At 40.7% G+C, this 23595-nt stretch overlaps 1 protein-coding gene across 4 annotated transcripts in view; it reads left to right on the top strand.

Annotated features, from left to right (window-relative positions):
* LOC306854015 (LIM domain kinase 1-like) overlaps positions 1 to 23595 on the top strand; it is a 78342-nt gene that overhangs the window by 33136 nt on the left and 21611 nt on the right. The window contains exons 1-2 of one of the 4 annotated variants that reach the window (XM_079391795.1): positions 3648 to 3840; positions 18202 to 18340. In XM_079391795.1, coding sequence (XP_079247921.1) covers positions 3815 to 3840; positions 18202 to 18340 — 165 coding nt within the window. In that variant the 5' untranslated portion in view covers positions 3648 to 3814. Of the gene's footprint in view, positions 1 to 3647; positions 3841 to 5231; positions 5352 to 18201; positions 18341 to 23005; positions 23170 to 23595 lie in introns of those variants that run through there. The other 3 variants (XM_079391794.1, XM_079391793.1, XM_079391796.1) reach the window with 3 other exon arrangements.

Here is a 23595-nt window from a genome sequence, read left to right on the forward strand (position 1 = left end):
CAATGCCCTAAAGTACGCCTATAGCCTATACTCTTTTTGTGAAGAAAAGGTACATAATTTTGAGTATGTAGCAGAATAGTAGGCAAGCTTTGGGACATAGTACTGTGTCTTTAACGGACGCCCTGTTGCTTAGTTACGTGCATCCTGTCACCATTTAAACTGCACCGTAAATCATCTTATTACAGTTAACATCATCCACATTTCGTTTAATTAAATTTCCTACCATATTGGAGAGAAATGAAGAGGCACATTGATCTGCCAGTCGTGGGTCTATAATGCCGAGAACTCCCTTCATATATTCATCTCTTCATAATGAGTACATGTATCATTATAAAAGTTCACAATGGTGCTGCATATAAAATATAATGCACATAACATTAAATAAATATTTTTTTAATCAGGTTAGACATTGATTATTTATAATTCAAACCCCTTTCTCTGCCTATCCGTCGGTCTCGCATAACCGCCATGTTTGTAGTTTTTAAACACTTTTTGTGCATGTTTGTAGTTCTAATCGAATCCTCATCCACCGCACAATGTGCTATTGGCAATATTAGCCGTTAGAGTGCACATCTATCTGCACTTAGAATTTGAATCTCAAGTATTAGATCGTCTGGGAATCTTTGGCATAATCTTCAGCATACTATGATTTGGGACATACTAATTCTATTTTCGAATATTTAGGACGGATAGTATGCGAATTGGGACGCAGCACAAAATCTCTTCCGGCTGACAAATCTCTACCGGTTAATCGTGTCTAGCAGTACATCACCCACCCCTAGTGAGAGTTAAGGCTGGAGGCTCATAAGATACTTGTGTTGACTTTTGTCTTCCCTGTGATTTTAGGGATTGTTGATATTAGGGTTGGGGATTTCTTTGACATGAATGTTGTTCCATGGCTATCAGAAGATCTATTGACGACTCGCTCCTGTGACTGTCAACTAAACACAACTCAATGCTTCTTAGTCCTGGATAAACATTTCTGTTTGGCAGATTTTAGGGATGGACTTAAGGGCTTGAACAGCATCCCTGAGGATGTACCATTTCCCTCAGATTTGAGGTGGTTAATGGTGAGGGGCTGGTTAAACAGTATAAGGTATAGAGAACATGAACTAATAAAACCGTTTAGTTCCAGAGACACATCCGTCCTGCGGGGCAGAATAACCTGCTGCAGTGTTTTATCTGGCACATCCCTTATTCTGCTGAGTCCGCAAAAGCATTTCCACTGGGTTTGAAACTTGGCACGATAGAGAACCGTCTCCATGCTGAGATGGAGGACATTTGGCAAGCACATCAGGGCCGAGGGAGAGAGGACTGTGGATTTTTGGAGATGCAGTTTTCACATCTGTCGCCTCAGCTGTGAGCGGAGAGAGGCGGAGGTTCAGTAAAGAGGTCACTCTGTTCCCGTCTGTGACATAAGTAGCTTAGTACCTGCACAGGAAATATATGCAAAAATGGATTGAGTCCATTTTTTTTCGCTTTGCTGTTTCAGTTCTCACTTTAAATATCAGTTCAGTTTTTTGTTTAACTGCTCAGAGGAAAAGTTCTGGTGGGGTTTTAAGTCATGGAAGGGATGAAGGCTGTCACTGAAAGCAGCCTGCAGACTAAAGCAATGTCAATATTCATCGTCCACTGCCGTCCAGACAGACACGAGTGACAGCGAGCGAAGAGTGCTTGTGGAAAACAGCTTTGTGGTCTGGTTTATTTGCAGGGCTGTTAGTTGTCCCTTGGGTGGGGGAACACAGTTTTCCTTGGACGACATAAATGGAGCTTTAATTTCATGGGAAAGTAGCTCTGAAGCAGAATGCAGTGTTCCCTAACTCTCAGCAGGGGCCGAAAGCACTCCACTTCACATGAGAAACTAGAAAAAGTGGGCATTCATAACGGTGTCCATCACGCTGATGTCTTCATCCAAACAACAGATCACTTATAAATTATAACTTAAATTTAGGGCTGCAAATTTTGATTAATCGATTAGTTGCCCGATTCTTTTTTCGATTAATCGGATTAAAAAGCTAAATTTTCTTTTTTTATTTTATTGACAAAAAACGTACACATTCTGCCCATTGTTCTTCAAACAAACATGCCAACTGAATGCTATGAAAACATACAGTGCTTAACAATTTATTACACCATCTGTCATAGTAAAGAGAAAACAAATATTTTAGGAATTTGTCAAAGAATTGTTTAAATCTAAAACTGTTAATGTCATTTCAAGGGATTTCAGCCCAAATGTGCTCTGTAATGCTGCTCTGTGGTAAGTGGTATAGTTAAAAACAGCATGTAAATGAATTGAGTTTCCATCCACGCTGCTGGGAAAGTGGTGTGAGAATATAAGAGACCCCATTACTGCCGATCCATCAATCATTGGTTTGTTTTATGGAGATGTTTCTCCTGGATGTGTGCAGTGAGTCAGCAGCTCTGTGCTGGAGAACATCTGCTTTAGGATTGAAACCCTAAAGCCATCATAGATGATGATGGTGATGATGATATAAGTCAAGAATGAGTCCTTGGATTGATTCAAATCAATTCATCATGAGTTCAAAGCTCGTTGTTTTTGGCTTTTATGATGGATTAAACAGAATCTGCTCACACCGGTCATTCATTGGTCAGATGGACCACACTGCATGGCCACAGGAGCTGTGTGTGTTTCTGTATTTGGGTCAAAGACGAAAAAGTGTTTTCAAGCATCAAAACAATGAGTGTAGTACAGCTTTGAATTGTTGTTGTTGTTTCAGTACATTAGAAAGTGTCCTGTTTAATTAAATAGCTTGTTTTTTTTCTGAGCAAAAAATAAATATCATACTTTTTTACCATGATTTACAGAAAACAGCTACTAAAATGTTATTGAGTTTAGCAATCTTGTCAGGCATATTTACCACAAGAATCAGTCTATGACATATTAAAAGACCAAAGAGTGAAATTATGAGATAACAAGCATCAAAAATCCAATTATGAGATAACAAGCATCAAAAATCCAATTATGAGATAACAAGCATCAAAGTTTGATTTCAACCATTAATTTCACTGTGATATCAATCTTTGACATGGTCTTACTCAGTCAGTATTAAAGATATCAATGTTACATTTTCACAGAATGTTCTTTACCTTATGAAGGATGATTTATTTGACAACAGTAAACCACCAAAAAATGACTTTAGCTTGGTTTTCACAGCCAGGGTCACAATTAGTTTACCCCAAATACTACTTGTAATTTTACATTTGTAAACTTTGCCTCTATTTTTTACTCATTTAAAATGCAATTAAATTTAGTATGTTCACTTATGTTATTTGATATTTGTAATGTGTATAGTTCAGAACATTACACAATGGAACATTTCACCCATATTTTGACATTTTATTCTCCCAAAACTTATTTGAAACTTTAAAAGTAGACACTTTACTTGCATTGAATGTGCTTTCTAAGTATATAAAATCACATTTGTAAAATGTATTTTGACGCGGACATTTAAATGTCTTTGATCCTTTTATGTTTGTTTGTCATGGTTTTGTCATGACATTTGATTCAGCAAGAGATTTGATTCAGAGATTCAGTAGTCACGAGTCAAGAGTTAGCACAGCTTTCTGGTGAGCTGAGGCTTGATTCCCGATGCTAGCAGACACTAACAGCTGATCCCAGGTCAGTCGTGGCTGGGGAAGTACAGGCGGGTGCTTTGTGTTTCAGCGCAGGTCAGATCAGATGAGACCCGTGTGAGGAACTCAGTGTCATTCACACACGTCTCCTTCAGCAGCCAGGCTGGATTTCACTCCGTTCAGAAAGATCAGTTTGATTCATCCACACAGAACAACTCTGATGGCGTTCCAGCATCGCAGAGGAAGGTAGGACGAGTTTGACTAAATAACCACCACAGATGCACAGTAGTAAATATCATTCTGTGGCAGTACCACGGTAAAATAACACTGTCATCTGGTAGGGCCACGGTTTGTTGATATACAGTTAAAGGTTTGTGTATGCTTAACCCACACTTAAAACGATGTGACTGCTGCTGCATTAAAACAGTGTTTTGATGATTTTAGTGGAAGTATGAAGTTAGTTCCCCTCAGGAACCTAGCAGACTAACCGCAGGTGTACTTCCTCACACTAACACCTTTATTACAGCACTTTTTGAACAGTATATCTGTTGTTTATCTTTTAAAAGTAACATACTTCTTTTTATCAAGCGCTTTCTTTGTAAAATTGTTTGTACTGTATTTATGTAAAGTATGTTATTCGGTTGATATTTTGCTGATGCACTGGTGTTTTTATTTTAAAACAAACTTCAGTAGTTATTTAAATGCTGTAAAAACAGAAAATATGTAGGAATCCTATCATTAATATCATCAATAATAAAGTTACATTTTTACAGTTTTATAGATGAATATTTAGATCACCAATCCAAAACATAACCACATTACTAAAAGCGTATCGGACAGAAACTGTGAAGTGTACCGTGACCATAGCTGTAGTTACACTGTAGCATTATATGCTGTAGATATCTCTAAACCTGACTCTAACCATTTCTCAAAAATATAAGCAGCATCAAGAAAAAGTATCAGGCAGATCCGCGTGAGCATTTTTATCCAAATGTATCGCTCAGGTTGGCTGTAAGGTTCTTTGAATTAGCTGGAATTATTTGGTTGAGTCTTATATACAACTGTGTAGGACTGTTTGTTTAGGACTACACCACTGATTTGTATGTCAGTAACTTTGTTCATACACAAATTAATTATGTTTTAGATGCATTCAATGCATAAATATTATGTGTTTCAGTTTGTGTGCACATGTAAGTAAATGTATGTGTAGTGGAAAAACACTTTACTTCAAACACATACAAATACTTGGTAGGTCATGGCACTGTAAGGACCTTCAAAGAATGCCATCTTCATCTAATATCAGGATATAGGTTCACAAAATGCAGTATTATCATTCTACAAATAAAACATAATAAACAAAACAAACTACAAGACTAAACAAAACACAAAAGTAAACAAAGCACAAAACTAAAGTTAACTAAACAAAAAAAAAACAAAAAAACGAAACAAAACAAAATCAATTCAACAAAACAAAATACAAAACTAAACCAAACACAAAACAAAACACAGAACTAAACAAACAAAGCGACTGTCCCATAAAGTTGTGATCTTGGTGAGTGTCAGTCAGACAGGAAGTGTAAGGGAAGGGCGGAGAGCGAGAGAGCTGGGGTCATGGGGTCACAGGAAGTGCTCTCTCTCTCTCGGAGCAGCAGAGCCGTGTGGTTCTCTGTAGAGATGAGCGGAGTCATGAGTGATCCTCCAGCAGCGCAGCAGAAGATCTGCAGGAGCCGGTGCTACCGCCGCACCACAGGCACAGCGTAAGACCTTCACATACGCCTCTGATTAGTGCACAGCTGTACTAATTAATAAGAGTTCCTCACAGAGTTCCTAGTTAATAATGATCTCTCTGTTATTTGTGTCACAAACATACTGTGTCAGTCCTTGTTAGAGAATCTTTCTGTTGGAGTGGTTTGTGATCAGTTAAGAAGGGCGTGCGTCGCCTGTAGTTTCACTTGGTAGTGTTTCAGTTGGATGTGGTTGTGTGCGATTAACCCTTGTGTAGTTTTTGATACAGTTTTGCAGTGTGACTGGAGTTCTTTGTCAAGCTGTCTGACCACTAGGTTGATCCGCAGTGTCTTCTCATCCTGCTCTCTCTCATGACTGCGCTCTCTCAGAGCAGAAGGTCCAGTGAGCGGTCAGTGTTTGCTTTCTGTCATGCAGCATCCGCAGTGGGAGACATAGACAGACAGACATGCAGTGCTCGCTTACAGTTCTGTCAACGTCTGGACGACTTGATTTCCGGCATCTCAGAGTTGTGCATTGTAGGAATGTGCTGACATTCTGCCATAAGCTGATGAGTTTATGAGGAGACTTTCATATTATGAGCAGTAACTCATGAATACTGATGGAATACTAACATTGTTTTACATGCTACAAGTGAATTTAGGCATCATCATATTGTGATATGCAAGAATAGATACATATTCATTGTGAAATCTGCTTTAAAAATTGATATTAAGTGCACGCATGGTCCATAAACGTGTCATTATGTGCCAGTAAGAATGAAAATGAAATGAATGTGTGTTTGTGATTGTGTGTGAGTGAGAGTGTGTGTGTTTTTATTTTTATATACCGGTGGGGACTTAAACCTGAATACACACAGACTCATGGGGACTTGTGTCACGGTGGGGCCTAAATTGAGGTGCCCACGGGTAAACAAGCTTATAAAACACACACAGAATGAAGTTTTTTGAAAATCTAAAAATGCAAAGTCTCCTGTGAGGGCTAAGTTTAGGTGTAGGGTTGGTGTAGGGTAATAGAATATACGGTCTGTACAGTAGAAAACCATTACGCCTATGAGAGTCCCCACAAGGATAGTGAAACGTGTGTGTGTGTGTGTGTGTGAGAGTGTGTGTGACAGAGCAGGCGTCAGTTTTCTTACTGTGTCTGTGTTTGTTCAGATGTGTGAGGGCTGGAGTTTGTAATACACTGAGTGCTTCTTGCAATCTTAGCGGTGCTCAACCATTTTAAACTATGCAAAGAATTGCTTTTTGACATTGTTATTCAGAATATTAATTTCCAATGCTAACGTGAAGTCATTTCAGGTGCTAGTCTGTGATTTTATTCATATTAATTGCAGTGTGGTAGATGAATGCAAAAAAATAATAAAAAATTAAGCGCATCTAAATTTAGTTTTTGGTCTGTGGGCTAAATATTTTGTGATCTGAATTAAAGCAAATGTAACTTTTGGGCACAAAAACCAGACTGTCACCCAAACAGCACCATGTTCACGATGAAGTGCGGTGGTGCAAACATCAAACTAAAGCTGGACTGAGCTGAACACGCTGTCCAGCAGATCCACTGATATATCACCAATCTGTGAGAAACTGACAAATGAAGATGATAGACTCTTAATCAAAAACACTGGCTGCTGTATTGAAAGTAAAAGATGTTTCAACCCAGATGAAGTATTAGTTACACACTTGTGCAACCAAGTTATTTTAAGTCTTCTGTTTTCTTTTTTTGTATCTATTTGATACATTACACTTTTACTTTCATGTTTTAAATCTCAAAAATCAACAGTTTAATCAACACTTCATTATAAAATCCACTGCTCATGTCCTACAGAACTGGTGTCTGTCAAGCGTCTGAGGTTTGCTGTGATGAAGTCAAGTCACCTTTATTTATATAGTGCTTATAACAATACAAATTGTGTCAAAGCAACTGCACAATATCAAAATAGGAAAATAGTGTGTCAATAATGTAAAATGACAAGATTAAACACTCAATTTTCAGTTAAAGGCAGTTCATTATTGAATTCAGTGATGTCATCGTCCAGCTCAGTTCAGTTTAAATAGTGTCTGTGCAATCAGGTCGACGATATCGCTGGAAATGAAGCGTCCCCAACTAAGCAAGCCAGAGGCGACAGCGGCAAGGAACCAAAACTCCATCGGTGACAGAATGGAGAAGAAAACCTTGGGAGAAACCAGGCTCAGTCGGAGACCAGTTCTCCTCTGACCAAACAAACCAGCAGTTCAGTTCCAACTGTAGCAAAGTCAGATTGTAATGTCTCAACTGGTTCCAGTGGTCTTTCCCGATGGCTGTCTAAGTGGCGGGGTCCTCACTGGGGATCTGTCTCTGGCACTCATCTGGGTGTCCTGGTCTCCGCTGACATTCAGGGCTGTAGAGGTCATCTCTAGGTGCTGATCCACCATCTGATCTGGATACAGTCTGGATCTGGGTGGCTACGGTGATCTCGGAATAAGAAAGAAACAGACTAATATTAGCGTAGATGTCAATCTTCTTACGATGTAACAAGTACATCAGGTGTTTTGGGAAGTGTTCCCGGTTCCGGTTGACCTAATTAATGCAGCCTTTTCAATCCTGAATTATAGAAACAATAGTGTATTAGGTGTACGCCAGGTTAAAGAGATGGGACTTTAATCTAGATTTAAACTGACACAGTGTGTCTGCTTCCCGAACAGTGTTAGGTAGATTGTTCCAGAGTTTGGGCGATAAATAGGATAAAAAGGATTTTGATTTTGACATTCTAGGTTTTACCCTGACTGTAATGACTGTAAATTTGCGTACTATGGTAACTCTTTAACTCTTAAGGAGACCCATGGAATTAAACACATTTTATTAACCATGTCCATATTCCTGACCCTAAAAAAGGAAGTGTAGAAAGATCAATATAGATTTTTTTTATTTTTATAACCGATACTGATAACTTGTGTTTCATGAGTTCACACTTACATATAACTTAGCACGAGTAAGGTAATGCGTATTTGGCGAGTATGGTAATGCATAGTTGGCGTGCTGTCCTGGGGAAGGGCTCCGAGCTCAGGAATGGCCCGAACCCAGAGTACCCCCCAAAAGCAATTGAGTGTTGGACAGCCGCCAGACTAAGATCCCGCCCCAAAATATGCACTGAGATCTGGCAGGAGCTAGTTTCAAGAAGTAGCCTGTATGGCGGGCCGGGGGAGCCTACGTGCTCCGTGGGAGAGGTTTGTGGCATGCATGGGTAGGCCCCACCAGCCGCTGGTATGGACTGCGTGGTTTGGGGCGACCGGTCGGGGAGGGCTCAAAGCGATACTCATCATCGCGTTGGAACGGGTGAGCCCTGCCTGCCGATGGAGGAGCAGCGTGGTTGTGGCCCTGACCAGAAGGACCTGAGTTGCATTCAGTGGGATAGTTCACGGAGTCGGTGCACGGGCCCTACTGACCATCAGCCCCTGTTAATCAGAGGGTGGGTATCTGGCCGAGAGGGCCCATGAAGCCTCCGACTGGAGCTCGATACTCCAGACATCGGAAGAGTGGGTCCTATCAACTTGGCAGATAAAAAGAGTTTGGGACGTCCAACAAGGAGGCTCTCGCAACATCCGACGGGAGATCAATACTCACAGCATCGGATGGATGAGCCTCGCCGGGCGGGTAGGGAGAAAAGAAAAGACTCGCTGTGTCGAACGGGTAAGTCTCGCCAACTGTAGGATGAAACGGTAAGTTAGTCTGGCTGGGAGGCTCTCGCGGACGCCCGACGGGAGCTCAATACTCATTGTGTCAGATGGGTAAGCATCGCCAAGCGTGGGACTTGAAAAGGTAAGGTTGTCTGGCCGGGAGTGCTCTCGCTGGCGTCCGTCGGGAGATCAAGACTCACTGTGTCGGACAGGTAAAGACAGAAGTGTAAAGTTATGTGGTCGGGAGGCTCTCGCCGACATCCGACTGGAGATGGATACTCGCAGCCTGGATGGGTAAGTCTCTCCGGCCGCAGTATGGAAGAGGTAAGTTGTCTAGCTGGGAGGCTCTCGTCGACATCAGACGGGAGATTAAGACTTACGGTGTCGGATGGGTAAGCCTCGCCAAGCGTGGGACTTGAAAAGGTAAGTTTATCTAGCTGGAAGGCTCGCGCCAATTTATTTTTTATTTTTTTCAATGAAATGGTTTCGCTATCGAGAACTGTTAGGTCTGAGATGGTGGGGTTGGTGTCCAGGTCGAATTTAGAGGAGATGGTGAGCTCTGAGCATCTCAGAAACCCGAAAAAGGCTAGAATGAACATGGCGTCCAACGGAATATCAATACTCATGGCATCAGACGGGTAAGCCTTGCCGGTAGTTGAAAGGAAACATATTCACTCAACTGGGAAGGCTCACGCAGCATCTGACGTGAGTTCACTACCCACAGCGTCGGATGGGTGAGCCTCGCCAGTAGTCGACAGGGAAACGTATTTGCTCCACCGGGAGCACTCTTGCAGCATCTGACAGGGAGCTCAATACTCAGAATAATTGAGTCGTCTAATAGGGTAGATGTTATGAGAATTGCTTGCATGATTCTACGACAAATCTTTTGTGACAAAAAATTTTTGGTGCTGCTTGAGTCCAAAAGTTAAGCGTACAACGAAATAGAATTTCCTTTGCTAGCGTACACAAATAAGTGTTATACATCAATCGAAACTGTGAAGTGTCTATTTTTTTTTTTTGAGTACACTCACGATTACAACAAAACTTTGTGGTTTTGGGGAAAAAAGAAAACAAACAGGGTGCGCTGTCTGTCTTCTCCATCTCCGCGATCTGTTTATAGTAACACGTCACTAAAATGAAGTGTAACTCAGCAAATTCTCAACACAGAAACATGAGAGTTCTCTCTATAGAAAGCCTGAAGCGTCTACTTTCAAATGAAGTAAATCATATCGAAAACAAACATTCTGTGATAAAGTAATCCGTATCAAACCGTCACGATGTTCAGTCTGTCCAGTCTAACTCATTATTTCTAATGAGATCCCGCCCCCTCGTGTTCACATGTAAATAACCACGTGACCCGCGCGTGCTTGGAGCATAAACAGAGTCAGGAGTGAAGAGATCATCATGGCTATACTGTTAGTGTCTGGAAGAAGACGCGCTGAGTAAAGGCTGGAATTCCCTCAAAATAAGAACAAGAGTTCATCCAGAAGAGGAGATCGATCTGATGAGTAAGTAATGCTTCTTTTTTTGCATTAGTTAGCGTGCTATTGTGACAAACTTGAACACGTTTAGTTGGGTTTTTCCCAAACGACAACATGATGAATGCTACACCTCTAAGAATGTTTAGAAGAATGTTTCATGTTCACAAATAGATTTAATAGCGTGCTAAACAATAACAATTAGTTTCTCAGATATAAAATATACTTTTTTTATGGTACAGAGTACATCCTTTTGTAGTTTACAGCATACGTGAGTCTATGGCTGCAGAATCATAACAGCTGCTATAAAATCATACATACTAGACTATATGACTGCACAATCAGAGTTGTGTTTTCCCAAACTGTAATTCCAGACTACAGTGTTTGAATATGATGAGCAATTCATTGTATTTAAATTTCTTACGGCACGATGATGTTTTCATGCTCTATATAAAACAATAAAAGTAATATGAGAGTACATTGTAACATGATCAATGCTACGAGTCTAAGTATGTTTACAACGTTTATTATTAATAGCCTACTCTGTTCAAAAATAGATTTTAATAACATGCTAAACAATAATAATTAGTTTCTCAGATATAAAAGGTCTATAAAAACATATATATATATAGATGCTCCTGATGTTAACATGCTCACAAATGTTTTTGGTTGTTTGTATTTTATTGAATCAGGTACCTGAACCACAGATGAATCCTGATGACTTTCTTCTGCTGTTGGTACAGTGCTCTCAGAGGAACACAGTTTGATGTTCAACTACACTGATATTCTATGGTAAAACAAGATCCTTGACTACTGATTATGCTTTTTTCTTCTTGAATCCATGGAAATAAGTAAATGTCAGGTACTTGTTTCACTTGTTGAACAGAATCTGTTGCAGGAATGAATTAAAGTCTGTTCACATCTCTGTGGTTAGATCAGTGCACAATAATGTGTCTTTGACCTTCATTATGTATGTTTTGATTATACTGTGTTGTAAATAAAATACAAATAATTGCTAAAAAAAAAAAAAAATTCAGTCTCCTCACACTCTGTCTTACCTGCCTCAGTCACAGTCACACTGATGGGCCATTAGCAGCTTTAGGGGAGGGCCCTTTGTCTCTCAGATGAGAACCACTTAATATTCAAGCCCATTACCACTCCCTCGCATATTGGCTTTAGATCACAAAACATGTCTTTAAACATTTAAATCAATATATTGTTTTCTGTGAATGAGTAAGCAGAATGATTTTCACATAATTGTGAAGTAAATATTCTAGCCTAGAAGACTGATTACACAAAAGTCTTATTCAGGACGATTTAGTGTGGCTTTTATGGCCTTATTTCAGCTACATTTTTTTCCCCAAAACTTACTAACCAGGCATAATATTTTTTTTTTGAAAAAATGCAAACATGTACATCCATCTTGGTCACATATTATTGTAGCACAGTTTGTGTTGAATACAAAAAAAATACATGTTGGTCAATAGTACATTATAAATAGCTGAAATAAACACAAATATCAGGGCATGTCAACACATCTCAAGGGCCCCAAAATCACCTCGGACCCCAGAGGGTTAAACGGGGAGTTATGCAGAGCTGACAAATCGATTAGAAGGTTTCTTACCCTAGTTTCTTTTCCTAGCAGCCACTCCAATGGGCTAATGCTGAGACGGCGGTCATTGAAAGGCCTGATCATGAACCCTCGTTTAATTTGCGCCGCCTATAGGGGATAGTTCACAGATTTCAGTGAAACGGCTGAACTTAATGAAGAATTTGGAAAAATGGTAACTTTTGACGTCCATATTCAATAATTTACGATTGTTGCGGCGTTTCTGTCATAAAGAAATGGCCAAATGTTAAAGATTAAGTGGACATTTGAATTGGATGTTTAGCCGAACGAGGATTAGATAGCACGGTGACATGTAGACAATTGTCGGGCCATTGGAACCCTCTGTAGGCTTTGATGTACTGCGTATGTACATGATATTGTATAATACATTATATTAGTTTTCAACAGAACCATGTGTTACTTACTTTTGATACTTTATTCAAAACGATTATTATGGCCTATGTGGTCTGCAATGCATCGGTTACCCAATTACTCATTAATGACGGCCTTAGATGAGGGGTCTATGTCTGCACCTGCCAGGATCTGCGCTCGGATGTTGTAAGCCACTAGCGGTGGCACTGAGGCAACAGTATTTGGTGGGACAAGCAGTGATGTTGCTGTAAAAGATGATATTGTGACTTTAAATGGAGTAGAGAGCTGTGAGGGAGAGGAGCAGGGGCCGCAATTTCCAGCGGAGGCAGCCTCACGCTGAATATCGGCCTCAGGGGCTTGAGGTGGGAAACTGATAGAAGCGTAAGAGAAAAAGGAATAAAAGACTGAGATGTGTGGGTCTGTGTTGTGAGCGGAGGCAGCCTCGTGCTTGCTCCTGCTGCTGTAGCTGTAGGCCACAGGAAGGGAGTCCTGAAGAACTATCGTAGCCTGCTCTGATAACAGAGGTAGCCTCATGCTAGTGTCTGCTATGGGAGCTGGAGCTGGAGGCCACTGTAAAGGAAAAAAGGGGGTTATTAGTAGCGGGAGGAAAAAGACTGAGATGTGTGGGCCTGTGTTGTGAGCGGAGGCAGCCTCGTGCTTGCTCCTGCTGCTGTAGCTGTAGGCCACAAAAAATGGTTTGTGACATTTAGCGGGACATGCTGGAATGTCCAGGTAGCCTGCAGTGTTGCCGATTTAGCCATTTGTTGCTAGATTAGCCATTCTCGCACTAGCCTAGCAACTTTCAGCAACAAATGCCACGCTTTTATAAATATTTATAGTTTTTTTTTTTTTTTTTTTTTTTAAACCTATGATTGTTAATCATTTACTGTTGGTCCACTGTGATCAAAAATGTATCCACAAAACAAATTAATCTTATCCATATTATCTATCCATTTAAGGAATGCAATGTGTAAATTAAATATGGTAAGAAATGCTGGTGAAAAATACAGAAAGTTTAAGTAATTCCAGTGTGTATTCTAGGCATGGACATTAACATCCAATGATGTTGCGACGTCCTTTAACAACTTTTATCAACAAATTACCTGCCTTTAGCGATTTTACCTGAAAATAATTTGGCAACACTGGTGGTTGCGCCGCTAGCGGAGCCCGCCTCGCGTTAGCATCTGGAAACAGAAGCTAGAAGCCCGGGCGCATACGGCGCTGCTGCCGGGAGAGCCGCGGTGAAGGCTGAGGAATTGTTGGCACGGATGAAATTCGTGCATCCGAATGATAAGAGGATGGAAGTGATGCCGGTGGAGGAGAGCGTGTGGCTGGTTGAGCAGAGAGCAGTGGCCACGACGAAGCCTGGAGCTCGGTGGCCGTGTCTGGTGGAGAAAGACCGATCCTGGGGCCGGCAGATTGGCCGGAGGATCCAAAAAGACCCCCAGCATAGGTCTCGTTGTTTGGACGGGAGACGTCGAGTCTGTGATGTAATGGCAAAAGGTGCAGACCGAATGCTGATTAACCGTTAAATGAATAGAGGTATGTCAGCTGTATTTATATCTGTGCATTGATTGACTTGAGTGCGAACCACTTGTGTTTAATTAGGCTAAGTATCTGACGTGCTCCTCCCAAACTTTAATAAAACATCATTTATGTTCAATAACAAATATGTATTGCATGTTTTATTTCTTGTTAAATTTCATCTTTGTATCACAGCAATAAAAGCACATATTTTTATAACAGCAGCAGCACCAATAAGCAAAACACATTAACAGATGTTTTCAAATGAAGAACATTCATATATTTACAAGTCTGTTGGCTTCGCATAAATGTAATAATTTGCTTTAAACTACAGTTTGAAATGAATGTTTAGGTGTCGTTAATTTGGCTAAAGAGTGAAGACAACTCGATTGCTGGAATAATTATACATTGTATCAGTTATGCAATGTAAACAAAACATGAATATGTTAGATTTCCATTTTGAATGGCATTTTATCAGAGATGTTCATGGTTTTGTTGATGTCTAGAGTAAATCGAGGAAACACCTGCTGACGATACTGCTTCTGTTTGTTGTTCTTCCTCACACGCAGAACTAATGTGCTGTTAACATGTACTTAAAAACTTAACATTGTGTTAACGTGACATTATTACCATGGTATTGACATGTCCTCACGTATGTTGCTACAAGTATTCTTTGAGCAGACTTTTTAATCTGAAGAAACACAAATGATAACCAACAGGAAAATACAGATTCCACAACGAGATGCTTCTCCAAGATGAGGAAAAGAGCCCAGTAATAACCAGTGATGTCAGTTATTGTGCTGTAAATATTTTCATCCAGAGATAAATTGATAGTTGATAAATGAAGTTTAACTGCAGATGCTGTTGAGCTCGTGAGCTATGACAGAAATCCTCTGGGATGGGGCTGATGTCATGTGTTTTTGGTGCTCTGACCCGGATCGGTAGATGGCGCTGGATGTAGGAGATGTGCTGTAATGAAGGGATAGAGGCCAGCTCTGATGAGAGATCTGAGACGCTGAAGCCAGACAGATCGAGGAGTGATTCATGGCATCCGCTCCGTCTCTGCTTTCATCGTTAGCGCTGATAACAGAGCCCTGGGGATCACGGCATGGATTACCCAGCATCCCCCCGCGTCTGCCGGCCAAACGCTTTCCTGTTCTCATCTGGCTAATGGAGAGGCCTTCATTGACGAACACTTCGCTCTCATTCAGGCCAGTGCTTTATGTGCGTCTGCTGAGGGAAGCATGACTATTGCTATTGCTTAGTGATTCAATCAAACCTGAACACCAAGCATTAAAATACGACCCACAACATTTGTGCTCCAGACACGAGTGATTCCTCACTTCTGTGCGATCACACTGCAGATTTGGGCCTTGGCTTATGTTGAACTAGCACACAGCAGCGTTGTGGTCAGACTTTCTGTAGATGAGGTCTGATGCTCAGAGCGGCTGGGGTTGGACTGCTCTGACACGTTCTATATCTGTAGTCAGTGAGGAGAAACCGTGTTCAGTGGCTATAAAGAGTTATAAACACACAGAGACCTGCTGCTTCTCTCACTAATGACAGGTGCATTACGGCACACATCAGCATTCCCACTTCAGTACAATAGGAACGCTGAAGTTCTTCCTTCTTTCTAAAAATAATCTGCTTTATTTGCATTCAGTAGGCCACGTATATCAGCTCTCACCCGGTGAACAGGAATTAGTTACTAAAGCATTTAACCTGGTTACTCACCGGTCTATAGAGCCATTGTTATCAGGACAAATGCGTTTCCTTGTTGCACATGAATACAATAACGCTTCAAGTTCATGTGTCATAATTACCATAAAAAAGGCTAAATATGAGCTCAAATGCATTTGCTTTTACAATACATTAATTTTAGCAGATGCTTTTATCCAAAGTGTCTTGAGGAATCAGGAATACAAGCGATTTATTTTAAGTGCTAGCCGTAAAGAGTTTCAGCATCATTCAGAGTAGTGCAAGCTAGAGATACAAGACAATAAAAGCCCAGATGAGTTTTTACCGGTTTCTCGTCTCTTGTCATTGATTCGTCTGTCTGTAGGGTTAGAGGAACTACAGCAAATACTCAACACTTCACTCTCTTTCGGTAGAAACATCTGCAAGTGCATAGGTGTTGTATTATTATAAAATATTATATAAACACACTTCTGTAATGCATCATAGTTCCGTGTTGAGATCTGGCGGGTACCGTTTCTCTTGCCTTGCTTGAACTCGCCATGTTCTCATTCAGGTCCTGTAGAGTGTATGTGACATCATGAAATACTCTCCACTAGATCTAGTACTTGTACTGATTCACAGCCAGTGTTGGGTAAGTTACTCAAAAAAGTAATCCACTACAAATTACTTATTACTTCTTTAAAATTGTAATTTGATTACATTACTGATTACTGCATTTAAAAAGTAATCAGATTACTAATTACATTACTTTCAAGTTTACTTTTCAAGTTATCAAACCTAAAAAAATACACTACAAAGGGAAACTCATAGTTCTTTCATTAAATATTGACTGAAAAATTACACAAGTATCATTTGTATACACTCGCAATATCAACAAAACCTTTTTTTGCTTTGTTAAATAAAGAAAACAAATAGGGTGTGCTTTCTGCATTCTCAGTCTCCGCAAATATCTTCCTGAAAGAGTCACGAAAATGACATGAGAAACATATCTAAAGAAAGCTTGAAGTGTGGAAAACAAATATTCTCTGATAAAATAATCTGTATGAAACCACCGCAGTCTTTCCCGTCGGAGCTCATGTGGTCACACACATCGCGTGCTGTAAGATAATCATCCGCGCCAAACCAAGCGCCAATATGTGAACGTCCACATCACCTCCGTAAACAAAGAAAGACTCCAGTTCCTCTCGGCTACTTTTCGTTTTTGGAAGAAGACGCTCTTGTGAGGAATACGCCTTGAATTTACCTCAGAAGAAGAATGTGATGTGACGCGGAAGGATCTCATTCTGATAAATCATTTATTTGTATTTTATTAGTGTTACTGTGACATAAACTTGTACACATTCATATGTTGCATTTTTCCCAAAACTATAATGCCAGACTAAAAAAGACATGCCAGAAAAACAATTTCTGTATGTGAAACAAGTGCAACATTTTGAAATATGATGGACAACCTTTCATTGCATTTAAATGTTGTAGGACTCGTCTGTATTTTAGCTGGCATTCTCCGGTGATTTATTAAAGGGCATCCTGATGTGCAAAACATCATTTTTACTTCATATTTTTTAACACTGCATTTGTAACGCAATTTTATTGACATTAGTAACTGCGTTACCAGGAAAAGTAATTAGAATGCAGTAACGCGTTGTACCCAACTCTGTTCACAGCTCACTCTGCACTGGTTTGTGATAGTGAGGCAAACACAGTCAGGAGGTGTTTGGTCTGCTCAGGGGTCATTAATGAGCTGGACTCCCTCAGGCTCTCATCAGATCAATCCTCACACACACAGAGGACAGTGAGGCATCAGTGTCTGGCTGCTGTTATGACACACACACACACACACACACACACACACACATTTGCTCCGTCTCCTGTCAGCTCTGCTCAAACATGTTACTGAGTATCAGCATGTTCTTTCCTGGTTTTCTTCGTTGTTTGAGTATTAAACTGATATTTGTGGCTGTGGATCCATTACAGTTCTGTGTATGTCAGTGTGCAGCACCCAACAATTACCTTTCATTCATACCATATCTTCTATCGTCAGAACAACACCAATCGATTTGATTCGCATAATGTTTCCATGACGATTGGAGTCCTTAATATTTACAAACATTTTCTAAAGGCTCTTGAGGCTGTGCTGTGTTGTGTATCATAACTGTTTTCACCACCTCTCATACTCTATTACTGAATTATATTTAAATGAGGCTGTTGCCAAACAAACCTCAGAATTTCGTTGGATGACGGTCATTCCGGTTGGGATTTTGTTGGCCAATCTCAGGCCTACGTGGTCTTATTGCTAACTAGCATTCATACTCGTCAAACCGCTCCGCTACCAACATACAAGAGCAGACGTACAACCTCAAGTGTGTAAATATGTGTTACGACGCAAGTTGGACCCCAACATGAAAAGTCGTTTAAAGAAGTAATGAAACGTGCAGCAATCAGGGAAAACGGGGACTCTTCTTCAGTGAACGAGGCTCCTTGCATGAATTTGATCAGAATGCTGATCTCTGCCCTTGTGTTTGATCTGCAGGTGCTGTGAGTGCGGCGCGTCTCTCTCACACTGGTACTATGAGAAGGACAACCGGCTCTTCTGTAAGAAGGACTACTGGGCTAAATTTGCAGAGCTGTGTCATGGATGCTCGGAGCCCATCACCACCGGACTCATCATGGTGAGTCCAAACCGTCCGAAACCCAATCTCTGCCGTCTCTCCTCACCCCACAGTCCTGCTGTCCATCCGTCTGTCCTGCAGTTTCTCACAGCCGCTCCAGTTACGCCATTCTCAGTCACTGCTGCCGTATCACTCGTGAGCAAATCAACAGCACTCCTGTGCGTTCATGAAAGAGCTGCTATCTATAATTCAGACGCAGTGTTCATGAAGGAAGCGTTTGTGTGGCCTGTTGTTTTAATGCATTCACTGCTGGCTGTATTATTTAGTGTTTCTACAAGAGCGAGAGCTGTTTATTTGACAAGAATCATTTAAATCATGTATGACTGTTTGAATTCCTTCATTGTGCCTGAATCTTCACGTTAACTCTTTTACATCCGGACCTGGCATAGCATATCTGTATCTTAATGTCTTAATGCAAGGTGTCATCTGGTCTGTTTACATCTGCGTTTTCATCAAGTTTTAAAACTTTCATTTACATGCACGAATCATATCATTTGACAATATATAATCAAAACGTTCCACAGATGTTGCAGTTTGGTTCCCGTAGTCAAAATGTGTCAAAGTGTATTGACGTTTTAAGACCTAAAAAAAAAACCCCTGCCAGGTTATTTATTTATTTATTTTTTTTTACATTTGCAACTTTTCATATAGTTGCCGTTTGGATTTTTCCTGATCCAAAGACCAACTGAACATCATGTTGTTGTTTTTTTCAGGTGTTTTCCTTCCCTTCTTTCCTTAGAAAAAAGCATTAAAAAATAATAATAACCACCTTGCTGAAACCAAACCACTTAACTACAGCCAAAATGCAAAACTTTGTTAAAATTTTTATTTTTTTTTTGCAGCACAGCATTCCTTAAATGGCATGCAATTTTGTATGAATTCAAACCTGTCTCTGTTGTTTTTGATTTGAAAAAGAAACTGCATATGAGAATGAACGTTACTATTTTTTTCAGCATATATGAAATGAGGAGACCAGCGTTTCCTCCTGAGGCTGATGGTGACAGATTCATATCATTTATTCTCATGAAAGCGGTCATACAGGCCGAACCTTGATCTAGTTTCAGCTACTTCAGTTCTATCTCGGTGTTGATCCAAGTTGATCACAACTTATCTTAGAGCCTGAAAAGTTACACAAAATGAGACGATTGCTTGTGTTTTTATTTTTTATTAGTTTGTATTTTGAACATGTACATATGATAACCACAGAAATTTAATGCAAAGCATTCTATAACCGTTACAACCCACACAAGTAGTAATTTTGTGACAACAGCGCTCTTCATGTGACGGATGACTATGAGAGTACTGCATCAATGTCTGCAACACAAATGCAAAACAGCTTAAAGATATTAAAACTAAGTGTACAACACTCCCTGGTCTGTCTGTCTGTCAGTATGTCCACGATCTCTCATCAACACTGACTCTCTGCTGGATTTATAGCTAGCGTTCGGCCCACACACTTGGCTCATAAAGCGCAGGTGCAGCTGACAGGACGACTCGCGGGAAAGATGAAACCTCTCACGCATCTGTTACCTCTCACCCACACGGCACGCTGTCATCTGCTTTCTCTCACTGTGTGTCTCCACTGTTGCTCGTGGGACGGTGACCCTTGCTCTGTGAAGAGAGACGAGAAAACCAAAGTTTAACCAGTTTGGTTTCGCTCGAGTAGTTTCTCACTGTCAGTGTGCTCCTAATGGAACTATAAAGCAGATGGCAGAGTCTGTGGTCTGTGTTTGTATATATAAAACGTCTGGTCTGCTTTGGCCACAGTGCTGGCTGCATCACTGAGTGATTTAGTGACACACAGACCGCCTCAGGCAGTCAAACTCCCCGAGCTCGGCATAAGTGAATTAAAGATGGCTCAGCATGCTCTTCCTGCATGTGATTGACACACACACACACACATCTTCATTAGGGGGTTGGATGCTGCAGCCTCTGAGGACCCATCTGCAGATGAAGGTCAGGTCTGTAGACTGTGCTTTAGCTCCGGCGAAGAAAAAGAGACAGAACAAGAGCATCAAGCCACAAACGGGACTTAGTAGCAGTTTAGAATTTGAGAAGGGATGCTTAAATAAAAATAATGTAGACCTTAGTATACGGCATGCTTCATTCCATAGAAACAGAAATGAGGCTATAAAACTCAAAATAGTAAGTAGGAAGTTTATTGTAAGAAGTATTTTAAATGTTGCAGTGGCAGGATGGTCAACACTGGACTGCGTAAAATTAAATGTGTTATCCGCTGCAGTAGAGGTCTGTAAAGGGTCAATGTTTCTTAGTCCCACTTCTGCTAGATTCTGCTATATTGCAATATCTTCTGGAATTTTGTTGACAATGATAATTAGACAATATTTTGCTGAGCTTGTTATTATGCTGGTATTTTATTCAATAGTGATATTTGAAATGTTTTTTGGGGAAAAAAGGGAAAATATACTTTAAATGAAAGCCTAAAATGGACAGCAGATGGTGGCAAATCACTGAATGAGTGAGTCATTGAGTCATTCACTCAACCGATTCATTCACACGGCTGTTTGATTCAGTGAAGAAACACCATTGTGTGTTTCTTAGAGATGCAAAACGCTTCTGTTTCTGGAACTATTTTCATTGAAGTAATAGAGCAAAAACAGGAAATTGTGTCTAAAATGCAAGTAAATTCATATTAACTTGTTTATTGGACTGCTTTATAAAATCTATATCACATTGGCAATCATACTGATATTTGGAGAAAAAAACCTACTCTTTGCGCCAGATTTACTAACAGCTTGCGCCATCACAAACCACCGTCTTTTGGTGTTAAAATAGTACTGTCAGGATTTACTAAAGACACGCAGTGATGAATTAGCGCTGAAATGGCGTGGACACAGTTGTTTTTTACACCTGACCTTATTGAATATGCATTTGTACTGTACTGGTATTACAGTAAGTTACTGGTATTTGCACTATGATTTAACGCCCCCATAAAGCATGTAAACTGTTTTGCTCTTGAAATGGCTGCAGTTGTTGTTGCTAGAGGAGGCACCGCACACAACAGAGAGCGGATTGTGGAAGGGATTTTTTCCACACGTATTATTAATTTATTTGGAATGCCAGAAGAACACATCATCCGAATCCGAGCATATACTTACACTAATGTACGCTGCGCTTGGTAGATCATGGTAGTCATTATGGAAGCGAGATGTTGCGTCTGTGATCTTGAAGTTGTGCATTGCCAGTAAATCACCCGCAGAAAGCCCCTACCGGCAGCTAACGCTCCAGAGTCTCACGGAGACACCTCCACCACGTTAAGGAGGTGATACAAGCCATGGAAACCGCTTATTTTTCATTGTGCAGTTTTTTTATTGACAATTTATTGTTGTCAAATAAAGTTGGACAACAACATCACAGTGCCTCAAAACAAAACATTGATCAGATTCTAAAGCCCTGTTCACACCAAGAGCGATAACTATAAAGATAGCGATATTAGCGTCCACACCAGCGATCAATATCGCCTGTTTATTCTAAGCTCGTCTGCAATTCTCCAGCTCATTATAGCAGGATGGATTCTGATTGGCTGTCAATGTTTGTATCGTTCATCAGCTGGAAATCATTCTGGAAGTGATTTCAACGATATCGTTTATCTGTGCTTTTATCGTTATAGCTGTGGTGTGGACTCTTTAATATTGTTTTTTAGAACTATATCTTTATCGTTATCTTTATAGTTATTGTTCTTGTAAGGCAGCATTGTGACTTTCTGCCCATGAAGAGCTTTTCAGATCATTCACTTACGAGCTTCATTTGGGTTAAAAGCTAGCCTGCTTCACAAGACAGACCCCTGGGTTATAGTCTCTTTCTGTGTGAGGTTCTGTAATGAAGTCACTCTCACTCCCTACACATGACACTGAGACGCATCCCACACGAGTGGATCTTCTCTCAAGGTCATTCTGTGGAAATCCCTCCTCTCACCGCTGACACACAACAGGCCTGTGCGTGATTCAGAGCCATCCAAAGACACTATCCCATCAGCCTTTGCTCAGTATTATCAGGTTCTCGTGTTTACTCGTGCTTCTGTGAGCTCACTGAAGATCCACAAGCATATCTGTCCAGATCTGCCTTTATTTACACCAGACTCCCGTCCACAGTTGATGCGGACCCTCCTGCTAGTCTCACTGCCATGACTAACTTCAGTCATCTGTAGTGAAAAACAATGTGTGTGTTGTTCTGTTAGGAGTAGTGTTTCCTCATTCCACTAGCTTCATGTCTTATCACAGAGCCATTGATGGGAATATCTTGATTCCTGGGAACGTTAGTGTTGCTGACTGTGATATTCTACTGTTTGTGGGAAATGCACAGTTTCTGTCTGTTATCTGACCTGTTCCGCCTCATTGTTTGGTCTGTAGCAGCCGAGTCTCGACCCGCAGTTCTGAAGTATTTTGTATATACACAGAAATGCTGAGAGCTGACTGAGACCGGTCTGACTGGCTGGATATTTCAGGGTGCAGTTTTTTTATCATGCAATACTCAGTCAAGCAGGCCTGCTTTACCAGGTCAGTGATATCAAATCTTTGAGAAATACTCTACACTACAGATGACTTGAGCTTTCACAGCTGAAGCTCCTCGGAGAGAGGGCTGGGTCGAGTGGGGGAGGTGTGTGTGTGTGTGTGTGTGTGTGTGTCGGAGGAAGTGATGAAGCTCAGAGAGACCGAGGCAGTGACAGAGCTGTCTGAGATGAGCTCAGCGCTGGCTGTGTTTTGTTTTTGTGCCGCGTTCGCTAGAATGATCTGTAGCTGGTGGTCATGGTTGGAGATGTGTTTTACTGGAGCTTCTGCTGTCTGAGACTCTGGAAGAGAGAGAAGAAGGTAAGCAGATGGGAGTTCACACACGATGACAGCGCAGTCTTCACCTTTCATTATATGATGTAAAAGGCTATTTCAGTTTGACTCTGATGCTGATGGATTTAACAAACATCATAACATTCAAGCATGTGTTTGGATGAGAAGATGCAGCTTAGCAATTGCCTTTTATAGTTCTCCCTCTTCAATTAATTTCATCTTTATTCATTAAGCTTGAAGCTGGATGTTCACCTGGTTTATTCTTCATCGGATCAGACTCAGATCAAATAATCATTCTCTGTTAGATTCGTTCTGTGTCTTCTGACATCACATGGCATGGGGAATTCATGACCTAAAGAGAACAGTCCTAAAGTCTTCTAATTCTTAATAATACTAGTTTATGTTTCTAGATACAGCGGTGGATTAGTTTGAGACCTTCATCTTTGGATCACA

Source organism: Barbus barbus (assembly GCF_936440315.1).
Source record: "Barbus barbus genome assembly, chromosome: 34".
NCBI lineage: Eukaryota > Metazoa > Chordata > Actinopteri > Cypriniformes > Cyprinidae > Barbus > Barbus barbus.